At 44.0% G+C, this 23,893-nt stretch overlaps 1 protein-coding gene across 3 annotated transcripts in view; it reads left to right on the top strand.

The window, feature by feature from the left end:
• The window catches only part of KIRREL3 (kirre like nephrin family adhesion molecule 3), a 775,275-nt gene that overhangs the window by 595,678 nt on the left and 155,704 nt on the right, over nucleotides 1-23,893 (top strand). For all 3 annotated transcript variants that reach the window (XM_028708148.2, XM_028708150.2, XM_028708149.2), the window contains one exon: nucleotides 15,848-15,953. In XM_028708148.2, coding sequence (XP_028563981.1) covers nucleotides 15,848-15,953 — 106 coding nt within the window. The remainder of the gene's footprint in view (nucleotides 1-15,847; nucleotides 15,954-23,893) is intronic.

Raw genomic sequence — 23,893 nt, 5'->3', positions numbered from 1 at the left:
GTGGCTCTCCAGGATTTCAGGCAGGGATCTCTCCCAGCTCTTACCATCCAATGGCCTTCAACCATTGTATTGCAACCCTTTCATAGTTATTAATTTTTGACATTTATATACTTTCCAATTAGCCATGTCCTCTGGGTAGTCTCACAAATTTAAAACTGGTAAAATAAAATAAAAAATACAATCAAACCTAAAAAAACCCAAAAAGATACAAAAAAAACACCTATGGCAGCATAAATGTCAAGATAAAGCCAGAATGAAACCATCACAAAACTGCATTAGATAAACACAAATAATATAAATCAGCACTAAAACTAACACAGCATTAAAACGAACAAAATAGTTACAAGAATTATAATGAACTATACCTTTGTTATTTTTAAAAAAGGTCATTACATTACACTGATGCCAAGTAACCATCTCTGGGGAGAACATTCTGCAACTGGGAGGCCACCACAATAAAAACCTCTTTCTGTAATCGCCACCCACTTTACCTCATTAGGCAGGAGAACCTGGACAGGGGCCTCCAGTGAAGATCTCAGGGTCTCGACAGGTTATATTAAGGAAGGGACTAAAATCCCACAATTGCAACCAAGAGCCTGGGGCTCTTCAGCCTGCCCCTAGAATTTGATATCCTAAGAAACAGCAAACCACTGCTTTTGTATTTCCATATTAACAGGAGGTATATACAGCTCCTCCAAACAAACAGATGTTCGCTGCTGATATACATTTTGGTCCTCAGTTTGCCACATGGTGACGATATTGTCAGAAAGCAGCCATTCTCTTGCTGCTATGTCCTCCATGGTCTTGTTAAGCTTTCCAGCACATTGTGCTGAATGCATTTTTAATCAATCCAGACTGGCTCCAATAGCAGCTACATTTGTGCAAAGTCTACTGATTCATTCGTTAAAGCCTTTCTTTCTTAAGAGGCAGCACAAGGAATTCCATAAGATATACATCTTCCTTCCATCCATCCATCTTTTTTTTTTTTTTGTATTTGCTGCTGTCAAATTGGGCCTGACCTTCCCCTCCTCTCCCTCCCCTCCCCCAGCCCATCATCAGCCACATTCGTAAATTCCTGCATCTGTATTTGCCATCAATTTGCAATTGCGGGGCATTCAATATTAGCATGCCAGCTGCTTTCTTGGTTCCAATTAAAAACAGGCTGAGCAAACTCGAGTGCAGCAGAAAATTCACCACTTAAAACTTCCAACCATTTCACTGCAAGATTAACAGGCTCTCAGGTTGTTCTTTAGCATGTCCTGACAGAACTGGCAAGATGAAATGAGATAATGGTATGGGTTATTTCGCAGCCAGCAAACAGTTACAACAGCTTCAAACGCAGGGAGAAAACAACAACACAGAACTTGAGGCATCATTATGGCGTGCTGTACAGTATAAGGCCAGCAACGTGAGCTGAATCCCCAAAGGCAGCAGAAACCAATTCAGAAAGGGGAGATTCAATAAAAGACCAATTTTTACTCCAAACCATTAGGTAGACCACGCTGCGAAAGAAATAATAATATCCCATCCAGCTATTAAAAGAATTTTGCTTTTAATGGTCTCTAATGGGCTTATCAGTTTAGCAGCAGTGGCTGGTTGATGGAGAGGGGTATAATAATAAAGGGATGAATTCTTCACTCTGCAGCAGCAAGAGGTTTGAGATAGCAGACGTCAACCCCTAGGTGGGAGCTTTGTGGTTTCCTTCAGCACCATGGACAGGGATGAACTAATTGTCTTTTTCTTGGTCTCTGCTCACATGTATGGTGGGTATGATAGAGCGCCTTGAAAATAGGCAAGGGCTGCTAATGGGCTTGCTACCACGATCCCTTTGCATGGAGTTGCTGTTTGTGAGAACTTATGGCTCCATGTTGGGATGGGGGAGGCTGCGCATATGTCCGCTGCCGTTTGTGCAACTTTGGCAACCTCGAAGTTTCAAGGTCCCCACTTGCAATTCCCTCTGTTCCCCACCTCTAATTGGAAGTGGCATGTGAGTCTCTGCTGACAGCCCTGACCTGGCAGCTGCCCTCCCATTGTGAAAGGAGAGCAGGCCTCAGAGGGAATATGAATAAAAAGTAGCATTTCACACACTGCTTTTGGCTTTGGTGGGACTAGCTGAGAAGCAGAACTGCCCAGGCCAAAAGCACTGTGTTAAAAATAAAAATTTAACCCTCATGTGCTGCTTCTGAGCCAGCAGTGCATCCCTGAATATAGAATGGAAAGTTTCCTTTCTGGAGCAAATTTCAGTTTTGAAGTGAAAGCAGCATTAGGGGCATGTGTGGCGGCAGGGGGAAGGAGTCACTTTAGAATCCACTTTAGGTCTTTAGCAGCAGCCCAGTTTGGTCCAGTTCTTCAAACTGTCCTCTCACTTTGGTTAAGATCCAAAGCAGAGTCCTGCTTCAGAATAGCTGGAAACATCATGTTTCCCCGTTGACTATATTGTGGAAATGACACTTTGATTGAGATGTATTTATTTGTTTATTCGTTCGTTCAGTTAATGTCTCCCTTCTCAAACTGATTTCACAATGCATTATATATACATGAATTTCATATATAAATAAAGTTGCATAGCCGGTACAAGCACTGACTAGGATAATAAATGGGGGGACGGACAACTCTACTTGGAAGACTTTTTGAAAGGGGAAAGTCTTCAGCAGGTGCCAAAAGGATGAGAGAGGCAGCTCCTGTAGCAGGAGGGAGTTCCAAAGGGGAATTGAAGGGCCAGTTCAAACTTCACATAAGCTAGTGGTTGTGCCTGTATGTGCAATATCTGTAATGGAGTGAAAACATTTTTCAGCCCAGCCTCACAAGCAACTTTTCAGGGGCCACATGCTAAGGGCGGTCATTGCCAGAGGCAAAAAATGGGCAATTGTTCTCATCCTCTCCATCCCATCTTCTGCCTGCTTGGCAATTTCTATTTTATGGAGAGCCTGAGAGAAAGGGTACCAGCATTCACCTGATTGTCCTTTTCAAAGAGAAAGCAAAGCTTTGGGAACAGCATGCTTCACAACGCACACCCACACCATACATTCAAAGCACATTTAAAGCATATCTGGCTTGCCCCAAAGAATCCTGGGAACTGTCATTTACCTCCCGCAGAGCCGCAGTACCAGCACTTTTAGCAAACTACTGTTCCAAGGATTGTTGTGAAGAAGTCGCCTGCTTTGAGAGCCAGTGTGGTGTAGTGGTTAAGAGCGGTAGTCTCGTAATCTGGTGAACCAGGTTCGCATCCCCTCTCCTCCACATGCAGCTGCTGGGTGACCTTGGGCCAGTCACAATTATCTGAAGTCTCAGCCCCACTCACCTCACAGAGTGTTTGTTGTGGGGGAGGAAGGGAAAGGAGAATGTTAGCCGCTTTGAGACTCCTTCGGGTAGTGATAAAGCGGGATATCAAATCCAAACTCTTCTTCTTCTTCTTTCAATGCATGGAGTGAATGTGAACTCAGAGCACCTCCCAGAAGACCCATTTTGTTTCAGACAGCAGCCAGAAAGTTACCAAAGCACATAGTTAAATATTTTGGCTTTGTCTAGCCTAGGATTTGCCGATCAGAAGGTCGGCGGTTCAAATCCCCGCGACGGGGTGAGCTTCTGTTGCTCGGTCCCTGCTCCTGTCAACCTAGCAGTTCGAAAGCATGTCAAAATACAAGTAGATAAATAGGTACCACTCTGGCAGGAAACTAAACGGCGTTTCCATTTGCTGCTCTGGTTCGCCAGAACCGGCTTAGTCATGCTGGCCACATGACCCAGAAGCTGTATGCCAGCTCCCTCGGCCAATAAAGCGAGATGAGCACCGCAACCCCAGTTGGCTACGACTGGACCTAATGGTCAGGGGTCCCTTTACCTTTTACTAAAGCAGATGCATATCTTTAAGCGGCACAGCTGGATAAGAAGCAGTGCCACATTTTTTTAAAAAAAACTTGGGCAAAGTCTCTTCCTAAGGCAAAAGCAGCCCACTAGATGCCAGGCACTTCTGATCTGGCAAGGGACTCTCTCCTGACATGAAAGGGGATGGTTCCTCAGAAACACTGCCCATGACATTAGGGCCATGAAGCTCTCTAATTCTTAAGCAGCTTGGTCCAACTGGCTGATGCTTAAGAAGTTGGCCTTTGTTGTCTGGGCCAAATGAGGAAGCTGCAGTGTGCACGTTCCAGCTTCCACTGTGTGCACAACATCAGACCTTGGTGGTCTCTCCTTTTAAGATTAAAGGTGTAAGAAATGAATTCGTTTTGTGAATCAATTGCTCCATAAATGACTTGGCAGAAATAAGGTTTCTGCTGCTTAAAAGCCAATCAGAAATATCTGCACCCGGCAACAAGGGTCCCTCACTTTTGAATCCCTCTAGTTAGATAAATTCAGCGAAACCTCACGTTTTTATGATAAGAAAAAAAATCCTGGTTAAGATGAACCATTGGTGCTCAAGCAGAAGGTAGTGAGAATCAGCCCTAAGCTGTCACTAAACTGAATAGTCAATCCAGCTCTCCACCCCACACCCCTAAAAAGAGACCTGGGGTTTGTAAGAAAAAAAGAGAGACTAAGCAACTCCAGTTGGAACATCTGTTCAAAGTGATTTCCGTTCCACCAACCACATCAAAGCAGGCCTCCTGTGAGTTATGTGCTGAACATCACAAGTGGGATTAAAATCATGTTTAATAGTTTGATATGCCATAAACTATTTATACTGCCAGAACCCAGTGGCTGTATGGAAATTCATATCCTGCGTGCCAGGAAGGAGCAGCGCGAGGTTACTCCTGACTCTTCCGCCAGTATTCACAGCTTTCTCCTGCTACGCTAACACTCCTGAGTTTGCATTAGCAACTTTGGCTTGTTTCCAAAAGCAAGAGAGAGGGGAGGAAATGTTCAAGGCCTGTTGGTGAGTTGGAGATGTGCCTGAAGGTGGTGGGGGAGGCTTGAGGTGGAAATGGGAGTTCAAGAAGGCGAGCCAGGTTTTGCAAGAATATGTATCAGGTAACTTTCAAAATCCTGCCATTTGCTGGATTTTTACCCCTCAGGGCCACTGCAAGACCACTCCTGTCTCACAGAGGATTCATTAGGCAGCTAGTAGACCTGCTTTTGAGGGACGCAGGTGGCGCTGTGGGTTAAACCACAGAGCCTAGGGCTTGCCAATCAGAAGGTCGGTTGTTCAAATCCCCGCAACAGGGTGAGCTCCTGTTGCTCGGTCCCAGCTCCTGCCCACCTAGCAGTTCGAAAGCACATTGAAGTGCAAGTAGATAAAAAGGTACCGCTCCAGCGGGAAGGTAAACGGCATTTCCGTGCACTGTTCTGGTTCACCAGAAGCAGCTTAGTCATGCTGGCTACATGACCCGGAAGCTGTACGCCGGCTCCCTCAGCCTATAGAGCGAGATGAGCGCTGCAACCCCAGAGTCGGTCATGACTGGACCTAATGGCCAGGGGTCCCTTTACCTTTACCTTAGACCTGCTTTCAGCCTCTGCCCTAGGCTTGATGGACAGTTAAGAGAGGTAGTCTTTCCGTTCAGAGATTGTAAATACAGTGGTACCTCAGGTTAAGAACTTAATTCGTTCCGGAGGTCCGTTCTTAACCTGAAACTGTTCTTAACCTGAGGTACCACTTTAGCTAATGGGGCCTCCCGCTGCCACCGCACTGCCACTGCGCGATTTCTGTTCTCATCCTGAAGCAAAGTTCTTAACCCGAGGTACTATTTCTGGGTTAGCAGAGTCTGTAACCTGAACCGTCTGTAACCTGAAGCATCTGTAATCCCAGGTACCACTGTACGGCTAACAGTAGCAGGATGAAACAAGCATAATAAAACCATTTAACATACATCCAAAATCAGAACAAAATGCAAAAGGAACAGCCAAGAACAGAAGTTTTAAAATGGCAGCAGTAGCACGTGATTTCATCTACCCCAATCAGAGGAGCAGGCCACAAAATAAATGCTTGTGTCCTATGAGCCCAAAGAACTCATCCAGTGTGGGGTGGATATATCAGCTCTGTCCATTGTGGAGGAAAACAGATTGGCTGTGGTAATGTGTATTTTACTATGCAGTCCAATCCAAGATCTGCTAGCCTGAGGAAACTTGGAATACAGGGATATTGGGCTAAACTGAAGTCTCTCATCCCTGCTCAGCTGGGACTTAGCCAGTTCAGCCAAAGCCAGCTGAAATGCCACTCCCAAAGGGGAGTGGCGAGTGTGGTTGGGGCGTGATGGAGTAGTGGGGGAGGCTTGCCCGCATTCCAATCTCCATTCAGTTCTGTCATGTGACCCTCTGCCAGGTTCAGGCTAGCTCAGCCAGCTCCTGAACAGAGTCTGGAATAGGGGCAAATTACACCTGAATAATTTCCCCATGGCATAAATTAAACTTCAGGTGGTCTAGAACAGGGTTTCCCAAACTTGGGTCTCCAACAGCTTTTGGACCACAATTCCCATCATCCCTGACCACTGTTTCTGCTAGCTAGGGATGTTGGGAGTTGTAGTCCAAAAACAGCTCCAAGCTTGGAAAACCCTGGTCTAGAATGCAAGAGTAAGGATGTTAGTGATGGTGGGCTGATTACCACTTCATTTGCAGGCAAAGTCCAATGTGTGGATGACCTTTAAAGCCCTAAATGACTTGGGTCCAGTAAATTATAGGGACCACCTTCTCCCATACCAACTTCCACCCAGTTCAGAGGGAAAGGCCTGTCCCTGTGTCCCACCTAAGGTTTCCATGCATGGTTGGTGGTGACAAGAGACAGTGCCTTCTCAGTGGCTATACTGTAGAACAACTTGCCTCCTCTTGGGTTGTCTTCTGCCAACTAATGAAGACATTATTTCAACAGACTTTGGCCATGACACACAGATTGTGATTTTATTTCAAAATTGCATTTTAGCCACTGCGCCTGACTCAATTATACTTTGTACTGGTAGCATTGCTTTTTAATGAGTCTGCGCCAGATTCAACTAAGTTGTTGCAGATGCAGAAGCTAGCACAATGAGTCCTGCTAACCCAAAGGCACTTTACTCTTCCCCCCACGTGACTCTCACCTCCTTCCCAAATCTGCTCTGGGGGGGGGGGGGTTGAGAACCCACAGAACAGGGCATGGGGAAGGAGAAGGAAAAGCATTTTGTCAGGAAAGCAGAAATGTTTGCACTTACAGATCACTTTAGTGCACAGTTGAATTCCACCAATTGTTATTTTACTCACCGTAATCTCCCCTGAGTAATGCATATGCATTAGAAGGGCAGGATTTTATTTTATTTTTAAGTCTATAACATAAATACATCAAAAGAGGAGGTTGTCTACTGGATCTCTGCATGATTCATGAATGTAGCCTTGCATTCTTCCAATCAGCCCTGAAGTTGGGTGCAATTATTTTCTGCATATCTGAATCTGAAGGTGATTAGATAATTCAATCACTCCCTGCACAAAGTCACAGGAGTCACCCATTCTTACAGAAGGCTGTCTTCTCCCAATCAAGAGACATGTTCAGAACTGTGACTCACGCAGAACCACTAAGGCTACAATCTTAGACACAGTTACCTGGGAGTAAGTCCTATTGGATACAATGGTACTTAATTCTGCGTTTACATATATGGGATTGCACTGTAAGAGTAAATAGCTTTTTCACCTTCTTAAAACGGTTGGAGGAATGAATCATAGTTCCCAAGGAAAAAATGTGTTTCTCAGTACTAGGACTTTGGAAGACAATTGTTCGTGGCTTATAACATTCGGCCATTCAGGTTGTGCATTCTTCACAAGCTAAGAAAATGAGCCAAGGAGACTTGGTAATTCAAATGAATTACAAAAAGCCAGGCATGAATTATCAGTTGCAACCGAGTGGAATTACATTATGTTGAACGATCACTTATGTAAATGTTACTTTATTTCTGGTGGGGAATCTTTGGCATGCCATTACCAGATCATTAGAAATCATGATTCCATTTGCAAAGGAAAGTTCAAAGGCTTTCATTCATTCTTATTGTTAATTTACTTTTTTTAAAAAAAATGGACAACTTTCAGAGTAAGAGGGTGCTTGCTCTCCTTCAGTATACAAAGAGGATTCTCCTGTACATCCTAACCACAGCTACTAAACTATCAAACAATGGGGAAGCTACTAAAGAGAAATGTGATTCATATTTAACAAAGGAAGGTGATTAGCTGTTGTTGTCTAACAATGGGGAAGTGTCAGGATGCCTGCAAATGAATTAGGAGTGTGCTATATATCTCAGGGATGTTATGGGAGCACAGCTCATTTATATTCCAACCTGTGTCTGCCTTTATTGTTGTTTGGATTGCGCATTTTAAAATGAGATTAGGCTAAATTGAAAATACCTATAATTTCTCATCATAATTTCCCAGCCAAAAGGCAGGTGGCTGCACTCCCAACAAAGAAGGAATCTTGGTAAAGTACCAGCCGCTTTGATGAAGTTGTAGCCAACAAAGGATGGCCTATCACAAGCCACACTGCCTACCACAGTCTAGTTATTTATTCTCTCCCTCCTATCTAGCTTCCTTTCGGAGCTTCGCTACCGCCGCCATTGCCAGCTGAAGCTTCCTTCCTCCATGTAAAAACATGGGTTTCCACACTGCGCTCTGGAGACCCTTGTGGTTCTTTAAAGAGGATATCAATCATTGTGGATGAGCTTCTATGAAAGACTGACTGGCAGGCTTCTAAGAGGTTTGCAAAGTATAACAACCAGTTACACAAACATTGAAATATAAACATCCATAATTAAAAAGCACCCATTTTAAAAAACCATAAGCAATAAAACAAAATCATGAAAACAGCAAAGCAATTAAAACAGGACACTTGGGTTAAGAGATCAAGGGTATGTCTGTGTAAACACATGCATTTTCAAAAGCCAGCAGCATGCCAATACAGATGGGGCCTCTTGTGATTCACATGTAGGCGCAGGGAGTGTTGGACTATTTCTAGGGAATGCTCTTAGTTCACAGATGGCAACAGGGAAGCCCAGCAGGCAGTGCTTCCTGTGAGTTGAGCGTGTGCCATAGAATATTTCCTAGAATCCTTTGCAACAGACAAGAACTTGAAAGCAAACAAGCAGGAGATCCAAAGCAGACATATCAACAGGCCAAGGGGCCCCTCAAGGAATAAAGTTTGAACATTTTTGGTGTAAAAAAGCAGATAAAGACAGAAATAAAGATTTATTTGCTGTTATCTGCTCAGAGTTATTTTTTTGTTTATGGGTCTGCCTCAGTTGAAGCAGCTTCTTATGGTAACCAGACAAAAATGAGGATGCAAAAGTCATCTTACAGAGATGTGGAGAACCTGTGGCCCTTCAGCTGTTTTGGGGCTCCAGCTCCCATTATCCCTGATCGTTGGCCATGCTGGCTGGGGCTGATGGGCTTGTCTCAAGAAGGAGGGGAAAGAGAGAGAGATAGAAAGAGAGCTGACAAGGCAGTGATTCAAGAGCAACAGCGCAGTGAGAGAGACAGAAGGGAAGTAGTAGGTGCTGGAAAGCAAGAAAGAAGAAATTAGACTTATGATCTGCCTGAACAAACATCAGAAGGAGAGAAACTGAGGGTCTTCATTATCAAGGTGAATCCAAAAGAAGGCAAGACCAACAGGCATTCCTCAAGTCCATCAAGGTACTGAAAACCTGAGCTTCAAGAATCAGTCAGACTTTATCTCCCAGCAATATTGGTTTCAATGATCCAATACCTTTTACGTTATTACAAAGGCAGAAGGTTGAAAAGACTAGGGTGGCAACCGAAAGGAAGATTTCCAGAAGCATAAGCAAAAAATCAATAAATTGGAATGGTTCTCTGCATTATTATTATTATTATTATTATTATTATTATTATTAACTAGATGGTGGTTTCTGTATGTGGGTGGACTTGGAACTAATTGGTTGGCCACAATAACTCAGTTGCAAATTGATAAGTGGTAAGTGGCACAGTGTTGTCTTGTATTAGGAAGCAGAGAAGATTTGGCTTGGCACTTCGTATAGTTCCCAAACTAGTGAACATATTGCTGGGACATTTTCTTTTTCACATCAGTAGAGGGTGTCAACGGAACCTGCAAATGTACTCTGCTCTCCTTTGTTAGCTCTTGCCAGTGAACATTTCCACACAAAATGGAGACACTGAACGGAGATGATATTGTGAGGACAAAATGGGGCTGTGAAGCTTGACTGTCACTTCTGTTCAGCAAGGTTTGCAAAAGTCCTTCTTGCCCTTATGGCAGCTTTGATTTCAGCAATACACAAATGATCTGGTATAATAATAAGGCCAGTTGCTGGAGAAATGAACAGAAGTTACTGGCTCCTTCTCCCTTCTGTTCTGGTTAAGAGCTGATAATTTGTCAGCAGAAGAACAGGTGGGTCATGAATAATCTGCAATCTTTTGAGTGAAGGGCTCCAAAAGTCTAAGCGGTCAGACTCCTCCCACCACCATCTCTCTCTCTCGTTCTCCCTCTACAGCCACGTTCCAAGGAGCCACACTAACTTTAGGGACCGACTCCTTTCTGCACTGACGGCTCTGCCAATCATCTGATTAATATTAATAAGAAGCAGATGGATGGGTGACCATTCAGAAAAGGTTCTTTTTCCATCTGGCCAGTAGAAGTGTTGAAATGGGTGCTTGTTCTCTGCTAAACAACCATTACAGACATTCTTGCAAACAGAAGAGCAGTCATTAGCACAGCCTAGCAAATCAATCTGCACCATAATTAGTGCAGAATTTCTAAAAAGGAGAGGTGCTGGGGCTCCAAACTGCCTGGGACTTGTACCCTCTGATACAAAACTTATATCACAGTTCTTCCCCAACCTAATGCCATGCTGGCTGGGACTGATGGGAATTGTAGTCCAAAGCAGCTGGAGAGTGACAGGTTGGAGAAGTCTAGTCTGTCTCTTTTTCACCAATGTGCAGAGGCTGATTGTGATCACTCATTGGTGAAGGAGATAACAGTGCAGGTGCTCAGTGGTGCATCCAACTTCCTTCTCACTTCACATGCACTTGGGCTGAGCCCCAGCAATAAAAACAGGTTAATAGGAGGGCCAATTTCTCCATCTGCATATTCATTATGCCATCAGTTTCAAGAGATTACTTGGATGTGTGAGGCAGGTATCACATATCAAATGCTAGAGGCAGAACTTTCATATGTATAATTTAGCTTGTTTTAAAATGTTTTATTGATTTGTTTGTTTGTTTGTTTGTTTGTTTAATTAAAAATAACAAAAAGAAAGAGAATAAAAAATGTAAAGCGTAAAGCGTCACAGCTGGGAAGGACAAAAGTACAAACATACAGGGCACCTCCAAAGGGGTAATAAAGTGTTAGATTGTACAAATACTCCGTGTAGAATACACACACAAACACACACACACACACATACACATCCCACCTGTGAGTTCCATCAATATTGAGTATAAAGGTTCTATACATTCTTAGCCATATGGTGGTGGCACTGTGTCCCTCATTATTCATATAAGAAATAATATCATGCCATGTAGCAAAATATAAAGTGTATGGTACGCTATATACTTTGGTTCTTACACTTTGTAAGCCACTTAGAAATCTATTTTGGCATTAAGTGGTAAATAAATAAACATGTCTGTATTTTTCCATTTTGCTCTGTTTCACACATTCACTCATTCCATTCCATTCCTGTATTGAACAGCTTTTTTAAAAAAAATGGACAAAAATTGCATTCAAATATACTTAAAATGCATGATTTGCATATTCGAGAAAAGTATATGTATTTTAGCCATAATCTATTTGCATGTATTTAATGCAGGTTGCTTATTATTGAACAGAAACTTGCATCACAAAATTGGGCAAAATGCCCAATGGAATCCACTCCATTCTGTGCAGTGGTTTGAGTGTGTGTGAATCGATTTGGTTTGCATTTAAATGCAGAACAACCAAAGTCCTCAAGATTCCTTACACATCACCTAAAATACTAAAATACTTTTCAAAAGAGGCAGTTCACACTGAAAGACAAGTTATTGAATGATCATAAGGTACAAGGCAGTGGCGTCACAAGGGGGGCAGGGGGGGTGGCAAACAGCTACGCACAACGCATGCGCGGCAAACAGCTATGCACCAGTGGCAAACAGCTACGCACAACGCATGCGCGGTGTCACACACATGCACTGTATGTAGTGACGCCGCACATGCACCGTACATAGCAGTTTGCCGCCAGCGCTTACCGAGTGCCATAAGGACGGCGGTGGGGTGCCTCTGGCGCCGCTACAGCCACAAACGGAGGATTCCATCCGCCGTCGCTGAGGATCCCACCACCATCCATACGACTCTCGGGCCGCACCAGTGGCAAACCGCCATGTACAAAGTATGCGCTCTGTTGCACGCGTGCGCTGTGCATAGCAACGCCACACATGCACTGTACATAGTGGTTTGCCACTGGCAGCACTGGAGCACCGTACGGACAGCAGTGGGATCCCTCCTCCCTGGCTCACCTTAAGCAGCTCCCGCATTGCCGCTTTACAGCGAGCCAGGGAGGGAGGGAGGAGGACGGACGGACGGGAGCTGTGACCCCCGAGAGGACAAGCTGCGCAGCTTGGCCAGAGCCCCAGCAAAGCGGCATAGCTCCCCCCCTTCCCCCAACGGCTCGGGGTACTTAGGAGTCACAGAGGTGGGGGTGCAGAGGCGTAGGAAGGGGGTGACAAAAATCTTTTGCACCGGGTACCACCTGGGCTTCCTACACCTCTGGTACAAGGGATATATGTTCACCTGAAATCTGCCCATACACAATCACCTTGGTGAAGCCACCTTGAACTGCTTACTTTTCACCCCAGCATCCTGCAATCACAGCACATATTGGCATTTTTCTTTACTTCAGTAGGGTTCATTCCACCAGTGCAGATTATGACAGGGTTATCAGAGTGAATAAATATGCAGAATTGGGAAAAGGACCTCAGAACCTGGTGAACCATGGCACTGAACCTTCTTCATTCCCAGTAGGAGACACACACATACACACCCCCCAAAAAATACTATCATAACCATTGATAGGCTGAGAATATTAAGTCCCTGGATTGGAGAACTCAATAAAGTGCCTATAGTCTGACGTTTTCCTGTCCATACTGTAGGGGTGAAGAACCTGTGTCACTCCAAATTACGGTTTTTCTTACACTAAGTTTTGTCCTCCTGATAGCTCAGTCGGTAGAGCATGAGACTCTTAATCTCAGGGTTGTGGGTCTGTGTCCTGCATTGCAGGGGGTTGGACTAGATGATCCTTGTGGTCCTTTCCAACTCTACAATTCTATGATTCTGTGATTCCATTATCATCACTGGCCATTGCAGTCCAACAATATCTGGAGGGCCACAGGTTTCCCACCCCTTATACTGCGGGTTTCATTGGTCCTCAGTGGTCCAACCTTCCCCTCCAATACCCTTCTCAATCCTCTAGATCAGAGCTTTCCAAACTCTGTGTTGTGACACAATAGTGTGTTGGCTGCAGTGTCACACAAATGCTCCCTGCACGCCTCCCCGGGCTGGAAATGGGTTAGTTTAACTTCAAGTTTGCTAGTAAAACTGAATTACTCTGTTGCATGTCTAAAAAGTGTGTCACCAGCATGAAAAGTTTGGAGAGCTCTGCTTTAGATTCTACCTGGCCACTTGCATGTTCCACAGCTTTTTCTTGCACTCATCCTGACCGCAGGCTTCCCATAGCTATCTAGTTGACCACTCTGAAAGCACGATGCTGGACTTGATGGGCCATTGGCAATGCTCTTCTTACCTTGAGGTTATTTTCCTTGCCTTAATGCAACGGCCTCAAGTTCAAGATTATTAATAGCCCACAGATTTGACATTCTAAAAACTAATATCTGAGTCCGTACAATAAAGAGGAAAGGAACTCCAGATATATGAGAAATATTGCCAGGGTGGCCTCCTCTGATCCCAGCTTAGTCGTGTCGGTGTTGTCATCTTCAGAGTGACACCAGTCTTCAATCCTTATACTCCTATGTTGGAATGGAAAACATGTTGGGTTTTGGGGGGAGTGTGTGTGTGTGTGTGTGTGTGTGTGTGTGTGTGTGAGAGAGAGAGAGAGAGAGAGAGAGAGAGAGAGAGAGAGAGAGAGAGATTCTTCCTGACCTGCCCACCAGCAGGGCACATGGATTATATCTCAGTTGGTATGAGGTGCCAAGTGGAGCATAATGGATCATCCGCCTCCAGCAATTGTGTCAGCCAGAACACAATTGGGAAATTGAGCCAATCTGGCTCAGACAGCAGAGAGGGAACAGATCTGCGAGATGACAAGAGCCTCCTGTTTCAAATTTTCTGTGTGACAACTTAATTTGCCACACAGGAATTAACTCCCTTTTCACCAGCAGTCTGGTTTTTTCCCCCCTGCAACAACTGGCCAGAATGGCTGAAGGGCGATACATACCCTGAAACAATTGTTAACTGATTCACAAATTAAGGAAGCCCCCTTGGAAGCTGTTGAAGGCATCTTACCTTTAAATAATGCCCATCTGCTGACAATTCAGTTATTGCTTTCTGACGCAAGGAATACTCCATTGCAAATGACTAAATGTGACTGTCAGCGCATGTAATATTATCAATGGCTGCTGATTATTACAGCTGTTAATACCACTAGGATCAGAGGCAGCGTGCTCTTGAGTACCAGTTGTTTGAGATCATGAGTGGGAGAGCACTGTTGCATTCATGTCCTCCTTGTGGGCTTCCCACGTGTATCTGGGTGGCCTTAATGGAAAAGAGGACGCTTGGCTAGTTGGGCCACTGGCCTGATCCAGCAGGGCTCTTCTTATATTCTTATGGCTATGTGTCAATTGCTACTTCATAAGCCAGATGCAAATCCTGGTCTCAGAGGAGGCAGATTCAGTGGCCCTGCCCCATCACCCTCAGTCTGCCCTCAGCCAGACCCCACCTGCCAGCCTTATAATTTAGAACCAGTGCAGGAGGTTCTTCGTCCTCCTCCTTAGTCTCCATGTTTCCTTTGTAGAACTCAACAGGCAATGAAACAAGAATCAGTTGGCTCCCCTAGTCATTTGGCTCTGGCTCCCCCTACTGTTGGTCTCTCTGCTTTCCACCCCACCAGTCTCAGTGGGCACCAGCCACCACTGCCTGGCGGTGCAAGAGTGGTGGTAAAACTGTACCTGGACTATACCACTATGCCGCAGACTACAGTCCTCATGAAAATTCACCAACATTTTAGTGTGAATCTCTCCTAATATGCCCATTTTTGTACACAGTTCTACACCTTTTGCAAGACAATTTCCCCAACATAATGCTTTCTTGCATGTTGTTTTCACTAATATATGCATTTTTATGCACACACCCCAATCTACCGTGCATTTGTGCACCCATTACTTGACTAGAGAACTGCATTGCAAAATTTGGAAGACTGCAAATTTCAAATCACAGGCTCAAAGGATGACTGGCTTTTGGTATGTGTATGGTTTCAGAAAATGCAAAATCAGTAGGTTCACCTTTAAATGTGAACTGACTCGAATTTCTCCCCCAATCCTAGATACAGTATGTGAAAGATTAGCTCTTACACAGCATCAAGAATGTGTTACAATCTTTGGTCCACTGCGTTAACTGTTTGGATCAACAGATCTTTTGTGTTCGCAGGCCTATAAAGAGGCAGGCACACATAGCAGCAAAGTGACCTTCACAAAGTCACTCAGAAAAGAAATTGCAGAACAAGAAATAATTGCTCCCAGACTTGCTCTGCTCTTAAAGCCATCATTCGCTCACAAAAAGGGATTTCACTTTGGGGACACAAGACTTCTGGCACTCTAAGGTCAAACAGGTATGCTGGTTAGTTAGTACACAATCATCCATCACAGCAGCCGGACAAAATGGGGAAGCAATACTGCAGAAAGATACAGTTCCTCACACAAAGGTGTGATAGCTAATAGATTGGCTGTTGTCTCTTTACAGATCCACCTCTCGTCAATCTGTCAGTTGAACCTCAGCCTGTCCTTGAAGACAACACCGTAAAGTTTCACTGCTCTGCTAAGGCCAACCCTGCTGTTATCCAGTACAGGTAAGATAATCTGGAATGTGTCACAGAACTGCTTGGGTTATTGTTTTGCTTTGTTTTGCTTTTAACCATTTATCTTGTGCTCTTATCCTGTATTTTTAATCTTGTGAACGACCCTGAGATCTTCGGGTCAACAGTGGTATCTAAATTTAATATATAAATAATAATAAATAAATAGTCACTGCTTTTGCTCACAGCCGAAATGATTAGTAATCAGAGCCAGCTCAATCATTGCATACTTGGAACATCTGTCCTAAATTGCAGATTTGACATGCAAGTGCTGCAGTTCTTACGTTACAAATGTAAGGCATGGAGGGTGATGAGTTGGTGGGGAAACAGGAGGCCATGGCTGGTTCCAAAAATGAATTTGGGTGCGTGTGTCAGGGAGTAACCTGTCTTAGAGCTGCTTCAAATGTTCCAGAAAAGCAGTAAGAATATTGTACCAGTCACTCCCAGAGATCAGAAGTTGGGGCTCTCGACTGTGTCTCACCAAAGGTAGAGGCAGCACTGATGATAAGAGGCATGGCCTTTCAGTAGCTACACTGATATTGTGGAAGACTTTACTCCTTGAAGCATGGATGGCGTATTCTCTGGTTGTCTTTTTGCCAGTTGGCAACAAACATTTTTATTCCAGCAAGTTTTTGCCTGCTGATGTTATTTTTACCTGTTGCTTTTAAATAGATTTTAATGTTGTGTATTTTATCTGCTGTGCTCTTTATGTACTTTTCTTGTTTTATTCTTTGTGGAGAGAGAGAGAGATTTGCATTGCAAATCAGCCTGAACAGGAAGCCTATGAGAGTTTGCCAACACCCAGAATGGATAGGGAGAGCCATGACAAAGCCCAGGAACCCTTTATAACCTAGAGCAGTATTTCTCAATTATGGGTCTCCCAGATGATATTGGACTACAGCTCCCATCATCCCTGGCCACTGGTGCTACCAACTAAGGATGATGGGAGTTGTAGTCCAACATCATTTGGGGACCCATGGTTGAGAAAGGCTGGTCTAGAGAATGCTGCAGCCTGTAGTGCAGAGTTAAGGAACTAGATCTAGCCAGTGTGCCAGAGCTTTATTTCCCACACCCCTCTATGGGCCATGTTTGACAGTAAGCTAATAATTAGGGCTTGGGGCCTTTGTACATGGAGCTATGCAAGCCTCTGCAATGGGCTAATCATGGGGGCTGATGAGGACTTTACAAGCCCAAAAATCAGTTGATTGCTGATGCCCACAAAGAGCTGTGTACAGAGCATTGCAGGCACCACCCAACAGCTGATTGGTGATGTCTGCAAACCTACTTTGACCCAGCTGCTTCTTTACCTGCTCCACACTTGTTGTCATATATGACACCAGGTGCAGGGAACTTGGGTGTGGCTTGGCCCAAATGGCCCAACCCTTCTATAGATCTTAGTAGTGGTTCCAGCAGCCACATGAGGCAGCAGTGCAGGAAGTGTGGTTGGATTCCTGGTTCTAGTCCTTGCAGTTCCTTGCATGGTTTCTCTGGAACATCTGAGAAGCGACACGGAGCTGCTCTGTTGGCTTGCACTGCCATTGTTAGCATCCATTGGCTTCGTTACTGTTTTCACCAAGGCAGTGCTGAGGGCTTTTGAACCAAATTACAGCCCTCTCATTCTTCTTCACTGCAGTGCAGATTCAGGGGTGTGGAAGCACTGCTGCCCTCTACCCAGAATTCAGCAGGCCTCCACAAACTTCTCAGTTTTATCCACAGGCTGAGCAGATGAAGCCAGCGATAGGCCCACCAAAAGCTGTAGTGAAAACCCTTTGTGCTGATAATGTTGTTATATGGTAATGGGCTCCAATTGTCTCAGCATTGCAGCCGTCTGTGCATTTTGTTGAAGCTGCCACTGTTACATGTGCGGGAGCTCCTTCCCAATCCAGCATGTGGCGGCTGTTTAGAGAGCGCTGGCAGTGAGCTAGCGGAACCATCTGCTCAGGGACGCCACTAGCAGAACACACACGCCGAATGAGCATTCTGTTATGGAGAGGTTTGCTTTATTACATGTTTCCTGCATAATCTTTTACATTCCGAAATAGACAACTTCATTAGCTTCATTTGATTACAACTTTTAGCCTTGCTGCTAACAATTGCATGGCGGCTGGCACTCTTTCTCAGAGGCTGTTAGGTGCTATCGTCAGCCTGGGAGTCCCACGTTTACAGGTTTGCAAGAGCTTAGTATAAAGAGTTGGTTTGCGTGCTACAAGGAGCATATGCTATCTGTGCCACCCTCTGCCCGGGCCAGCCCACCTCCCCTGATCCAGCCCCAATGCATACAGAGCAGCAAGTATACACAGCTTTCCCCAGGTGCTCACCTGGTACTCCGGCTCTACCCATACCTATAAGGGCAGCCTTTAGCAAAAAACCACATGGCTGACTTTCTAATTCAATCAGGGAACCAACCATGTGATTTTGACCTATACTCATTGAACAATATCTGTGTAGATATCATTTGGACCATCCATCTTCATGTGTACAGGTGGGGGCCAGTGGAGGTGGCCTTCTATGTAGCGAAGGATGTGCTTGTTCCTCTCTGAACATTGGGCCAAATCTGCAAAGAAATATCCAGTTTGTCTGCATGCTTTGCAGTCTTGTGGAAAGGAGAAGATTTCCTTCCACCACACTCCAGCAGAAGTGTAGAAAGGAGATTGCCTTACTGGTTGCCAGGCCCTGTGCTGCTAAGGTGAGGAGGAACTGCTGTGGTTTCACACATTTCTCCATCCTAACTGGCAGCAGCCATAACGTCATGGGCTTTAGAAAGCAGACAAGCTGTCTCTAGCAGACAGCAGTTGCTATTCCTAGCCGCCAAACACTGTTGCTCCAACATTTGCCACCCGATCGCCCAGATCTATGATTCATAGTCTGCATGCACGCTAACCCATTTGTAGCGCAAAAATGTAGTTTTTCTCAATCCAGAATTGTTCAGACCCATCCTTAACATGCTGCTTTCAATTAGATTGATTCTAGAGTTTGCTGTCTGCAAGGGTGGGCGTGGTTATTCAACACATGTCTGAAAACCTTCCCCTTGATTAGGTCCTCCATGCCTTTTCCTCCTTCCCAGGTGAATGAAGAAGGAAGTGGTGATTGTGTTTTGGTTTGCACCCACCCACAATGTAATAGGGTAAGTGTGGATGCACACATACCTCATTACTGGGACAGCCTGGACATACTGTGGGGGGTCATGAAGAATTAATCTGCAATGAGATTTTATTTTTGGAATGAAAGCAGTTTCTCAAGAAGCAATAAAATATGCAATACATCTAGATTGTGTTTGGACTATGTAGGAAAGACAAGTACTCTGTCTCCATTGATTCTGGAATAAAATGTTGCATGCATGTAGCCTGAGAATCTACATTTATAAAGTAAAAAGTCAAGAGGGGTGATCAGAACTTCAAAGAGTGTCTTGTTTCCCTGAAAAACATTTGCAGATCTTTTTTTAGAAGCAGTCTTAGTGGCTCTGTTTTCTGGATAATGTACCTTTTCTTGGAAAGAGCCATCCTGGGCAACAGTTGCCTAGCCTTCTCTTGGGTTTTCAGTTTTGGAGTTCCTCTGAATACAGAGCATATGCTTTGACTTCTGGTACTCATTACCAGCCACAGTATTAAAAATAAATGGAAGAACAATTCAGAAGAACTTCCAGTGACAGATGAAATGGAGAGAATGAGCTATAGTGTTGGTAGAGAGATGGCAGAAAAGGCAGAGGGTTCAGATTGCTGTAGTACAGCTGCAGCATAGGAGTGGCCTCAGAGTTTTTTGGCTGCCACAAAAGAATTGCAAAGCTACATGTGTTTTATTTATTTATTTGTAAAATCTGCATCCCATCCTTTCTCCCAAAGGAGTACAGGACATCAAACATCAAAATGTTAAAACAATACAATTTAATATAAAATAAAGTATATTTAAGGCATCTGAAGTCAAAGCAGGAGGTCAGCTAAGGAGGAAGAAAGCTAAGGCCAGGCTATTCCTGTCCAGAAATAGCAGTAGCAAAGATGGGCATAAGCACAGCTGGCTACAGAAGCCACCTGAGACTCCATTGACAAGTTGGAATCTAGGAATACTCCCAAACTACAAATCTTTTACTTCAGAGGTAGTGCAACCTCTTCTCAAACAGGTCCAGCACCTTAATCACAGAGTAAGGCAACTACCTACCTAAAGCATCTCCATCTAATCAGGATTCGGCCTCATTTTATTAGCCCACACCCAGCCCTTCACTGCTTCCAGACACTGATCTGACATCTTCACAGCCTTTCCTGATGCTGGTGGAATGGAGTGATAGAGCTGTGTGTCATTAACATACTGATGGCACTATGCTCCAAATCCCCAGTTGACAGCTCCCAACAGTTTCATATGGATGTTGAATATCATAGGAGACAGAATGGATCTTTTGGGACACCACAACTCAAAACCCACTGGGCTCAGCAACAGTCTTCTAATTCCACTTGCTGGTGATGAGCCTGCAGATGTTCTACTCACAACTGTAATACAGTGCCTTCAACTGCCATCCCACTGAGTTTTTGCAGAAGGATGCCATAGTCTATGATATATCATAGCCACTGAGATATCAAGGAAAACCAACAGGGTCACAGTCTCTTTGACAAAGGTCATCAATCATGGCAAGCAAGGCTATTTCAGTGCCAAAACCAGGCCTGAAGCCAGTTTGGCTGAAGCCGAAAGGGTCGAGATAATCTATGTTATTGGTGAGGGTAGAAATAATATTTCCTCTAGGTTCTTAAATGGGATTTTTGAAATACCAGAAGGCTGCATTGATCACATGTCTTCATATGAGCTAAGAGAAAGCAGGGGAAGATATTCAAGAGTTCTACATACTGTTGTAGCATAACAAGATCATTAAATCTTATCGGTATATGGATATAAAAGATAGACTGAGCCTATCTGGTGAATCTGCCAACTGCCTCAACTAAGCTGAACCAACTAATTTGCACAGTTCAGTGTTTAGATGCATTAAGGCTACAATGTATTTAATATACCATGCAACTTTTATTCAAAATATTTTTAACTGCCCTTCATTAAAAGACTCTAGGGTGGTGTACAATAGTGTGAATAAAAACTATTTCAAATGCCATGCAGATATCACATAAAACTAACAAATAAGTATAAAATAAATAAGAAAATGAGAGGCAAATTAAACCCATAAAAACTGGAGAGCAGAGTACGACAACTCCACTAAATATATCATCAGCTTCCAGAGGTGTCTGTTTGGCCCCTGCTGGAAACAGAATGTCAGGCTAGATGGCTCCTAGTCTGACCCAGCAAGGCAGTTATTTGTATTTCTGTTCATTCCTACTAAATGAACATCTGATTTTTTTTGAGCAGTCAAAAATATGGTTCTGTAGTTTCCCTTTGGTTTTGTATTCCAAGTTGGAGGAGTTATGCGAAATCAGGCAGTGCATGTGCACTGCAGTAGCGGCAGAATCCAAGATGGCAGGAACTTGGGTTGATGCCATGCTCTGTGCACAAGGCGTTCAGAAGAAGCAGAAGTAAATGAAATCAGGCAACATCAACCAAGAAATAAGGCAGGGAGACAAAGCACGTGGCCCTCCAAATGCTGTTGGATTACAACTCCTATCATCCCTGACCATTAGCTATGCTGGCTGGAGTTGCAGTCCAACAACAACAGGTGGTTCACAGGCTCCTCATCCCAAGACTATGGATCTGCTCTTCCAATGGCAAGGATGCTGCTTGACTGAGGCAGCCCCATCCCAGTTGAGAAACCCCAACATTTAGCAAATTTGAGTTAGTGAAGCAGCAAGGCCTGCCCATGTCCTTGTTGCGTCAGTTGACGACTTAGTTCCTCGCAAGGCTTTTCCCTCTTGACAGCACAGTAGTCATGCATTCCCCTCAGTGTCCTTCTGTTTGCCATGCAGCCGCATCCCAGAGAGAGTTTGTGCTTCTGTTTGTATCAGGGTTGAGGTTCTTAATTTGAGTTTATTCAAGTGTATCGGAGCATTAACTCCAAAGGTCGAGGCTTGTTAAAGAGCTGAATCTATGAGCTGCACAATTTAAATCTTGTTGGCACTGACAAAAATAAAATAAAAAATAAAAAGGGGGGGGGAGCATGTTATAAAAAGTCATTCGACTGCTGAAGTTCTGCCAAAGGGGCTAACTTTCCCACAAACTTTTGATAAGTGCTGCATAGATAATGCTGCTGATATTTAATACAGACGCTCAGGCCCAAGCACAAGACCAATCAACAGGCGAGCAGCAGCATGGAAGGTGGATGACAGAAAGTGCAAAGCAGGTCCCAGATTGGGCAGAAAATGTCCCAGATTGATTAACCACTTGCATGCCAAAATGGCTTCTAAGCGGTTTACAACTATAAAATGAATCCATGCTTAAAATATACAATGGCATTAAACCATCTTACATTAAAATATACAATTAGACAAAACAATTAAAAAGCATAACAATTCAAAACATTTTTAAAAAACAGTTAATAAGATCACAAGGGGAGCACATCTGGGAGCTTTGATCAGGAGCAGCTGTCAAACAATTGTATTTGGTAGTTCTGTGCCAATCTTTACAGTACACAAGGGAGGAGTTACCATGCTTCTTGGCCTGGGAAGCATTATGGAACAGGGGACTCTGATGAAGTTCAGACTGCTGCCATAGGTGGAGAATTGTCAGTTTCTTATTCAGGAGCCTCCTGGATAGAAGAGGGAGACCCACCACCATATTCAGACTCAAGAGGGTGGGTCCCTTGTTTCTTCAGCCTTGTGGAAGTCAAGCACTGAAAAATAATAGTGAGGGTCCTGCAACTAGCCAGCTAGCTCTTCCAAGGAATCTAGGTTTGGGAGCATATTCACACTGTACATTCAAAGCACTATGATACCACTTTGAACAGTCATGGCTTCTTCCAAAGAATCATGGGAGCTGTAGTTTGTTAAGGGTGCTAATTGTTGTCAGGAAACCTCTGTTCTCCTCCTAGAGCTACAGTTCCCAGAGTGGATTAACAATCAGCCCCTCTTCACAGGGAACATCCACATGGTTTTTAAAAAAGAATAATAATAATTCAAAAACCAAATTATTGTGCCTAGTAACATACATTATAAATAATGTACAATTTTTAAAAAGGAAAAATTCCTAGGTTACCATTGGAAAACAATGGTACTGAATCACATGTGCAAGTAAAATAAAGCCAAGGGAGGCAGATTCACACACCCCTGTTTCCTCATAGGCCCTCTGTGTTCTTTGCATTCAGCATCCTCTGCATCAGCTCTTAACCAAATTCTCAGCCAAGGCTGCAGAGACATTATGGTAGACATTCTTATGCTCTCTGATCCATCTCCTGCTGAGGCTGAATTGTACCGCAGCATGTTCTTCCCTGCACATTCTTTTGCCTACATTTCAAGTAGGTCAAGTGGTGGAAATCCAGCAGCTTCACAATGTGGTAGGATATAGTTCTGTTGACAGAGCCCTTAAAGATGCTGCCATCTAAGTGACATGAATAGGCAGCATTCATAGCAACAGACCACCCTGCATTCGAGTCAAGACCCTTCCACAAATTCTGCAAATGTCATTGCTGACGCAGTGGAATATCCAGCTGAGGCTGGACCTCTGTTATACAAAGCCTCATTCAACCTCAGTGAAAAGTCAACTTTGCTAAGCATGGATCACCACCAGTCAAATGCTTCCCGCTAAGATTATGTCCCCTGCTCCCTGTCCCAGTCCCATGATTTTCCGTGATAGTTTGCCTTTTGGAGTTCTGTAGGCAGGTTCAATATAAATCCTGTGACATTTCCCCCTGCATTCATCTCCCATGCTTTTTCATAAAAAGAATCTGCAATAAAACTTGCAGTAAACGCATATTTAAATAGTCATTTCTAACAACATTTTATCTCAAAATAATCATTTCAAAGCCCCTTAGTTAACCCAGTCAGATGGGCAGGGTACAAATAATAATAAGTTGTTGT

The sequence above is a fragment of the Podarcis muralis genome, chromosome 15 (assembly GCF_964188315.1).
Source record: "Podarcis muralis chromosome 15, rPodMur119.hap1.1, whole genome shotgun sequence".
Classification (NCBI taxonomy): domain Eukaryota; kingdom Metazoa; phylum Chordata; class Lepidosauria; order Squamata; family Lacertidae; genus Podarcis; species Podarcis muralis.
This window is presented reverse-complemented; position numbering and strand designations above follow the sequence as displayed.